Source organism: Habropoda laboriosa, unplaced genomic scaffold, assembly GCF_001263275.1.
Source record: "Habropoda laboriosa isolate 0110345459 unplaced genomic scaffold, ASM126327v1 scaffold134, whole genome shotgun sequence".
NCBI classification, from domain to species: domain Eukaryota; kingdom Metazoa; phylum Arthropoda; class Insecta; order Hymenoptera; family Apidae; genus Habropoda; species Habropoda laboriosa.
Window position 1 is genome coordinate 97848 of NW_017100266.1, and position 1112 is coordinate 98959.

General features: G+C 37.2%; 1 protein-coding gene across 1 annotated transcript in view; it reads left to right on the plus strand.

The window, feature by feature from the left end:
* The first annotated feature begins 201 nt into the window (after nucleotides 1-201).
* LOC108573283 (astacin-like) overlaps nucleotides 202-1112 on the plus strand; it is a 4180-nt gene continuing 3269 nt past the window's right edge. Inside the window, exon 1 of the mRNA XM_017935681.1 lies at nucleotides 202-465. Coding sequence (XP_017791170.1) covers nucleotides 303-465 — 163 coding nt within the window. The 5' untranslated portion in view covers nucleotides 202-302. The remainder of the gene's footprint in view (nucleotides 466-1112) is intronic.

Sequence of the window (1112 nt, forward strand, 5' to 3'; positions counted from 1 at the left end):
TAAAGTTGTTGATAAAAATAGTTAATAAAAGTTAATTAAATGGCAAAAGGAATTATTGGAAACGATTAATTACAAAGGAGATTGTGAGATCGATAAAAATAATTGCACAACATTTATCTTGATAAAATACATTTTTATGTAACGTTTGATAAATGAGATATAAGGAGACGAGAGTCAAATATCCATACTTCAGTTCGCATCTATAAATATAGAGTGTTGTGGTACACGTTTCACAGTCGATTTATTGTCGACAAACGTGTAAAGAACAGGTAAACATCGAGGCAAGAATTTATCGTAGAAAGATGTACAACTCGGTGAAAGGTGAAATGTTAATTGTGTTGGTGATCGCAATGGCTATCGGAGGCTATTCGAAAGCGGTAGGTCCAAATACAGAAGAAATCGATGTCCCACCGATGCCGAAACATCAAGGCATATTCAACGAGAACTCTGAGTATAGTTCCATAGGTATGAGATTGTAAATTGATATTGGGTTAGCAACTAATAATTACATTTGTTTAAACAAAATTGACCAAATAACATTTTTCGATTAACCCTATCGCTGCGACAGATTTCAGTATGTGACGCATGTGGCAGATAATAGTTGTTCAATCGCGACCGTGAAATCTTTCGTTTCGGCGTTTTGAAATCATTGGATTAAAATTTTGAAATTAAAATTCAAAATTTATATTTTTATATTTATCGTTTTACAAATTAAGGCGAAAGTACGCGGGGCACGAGGATCAAGGCTTGAATTAAGGTGAAAGGGTGCCGAAAAGCGCGAAACAGCACAGTACGAGAAAATATTCAAACCGACTATAGGCGCGAAGGGCACAGTTCGAGAAAATGTTCAAACAGACTATAGGCGCCAAGGACACAGTGCGAGAAAATGTTCAAACAGACTATAGGCGCGAAGGACACAGTGCGAGAAAATATTCAAGCAGACTATAGGCGCCAAGGACACAGTGCGAGAAAATATTCAAACAGACTATAGGTGCGAAGGACACAGTGCGAGAAAATATTCAAACCGACTATAGGCGCGAAGGACACAATGCGAGAAAATATTCAAACAGACTATAGGCGCCAAGGACACAGTGCGAGAAAATATTCAAACA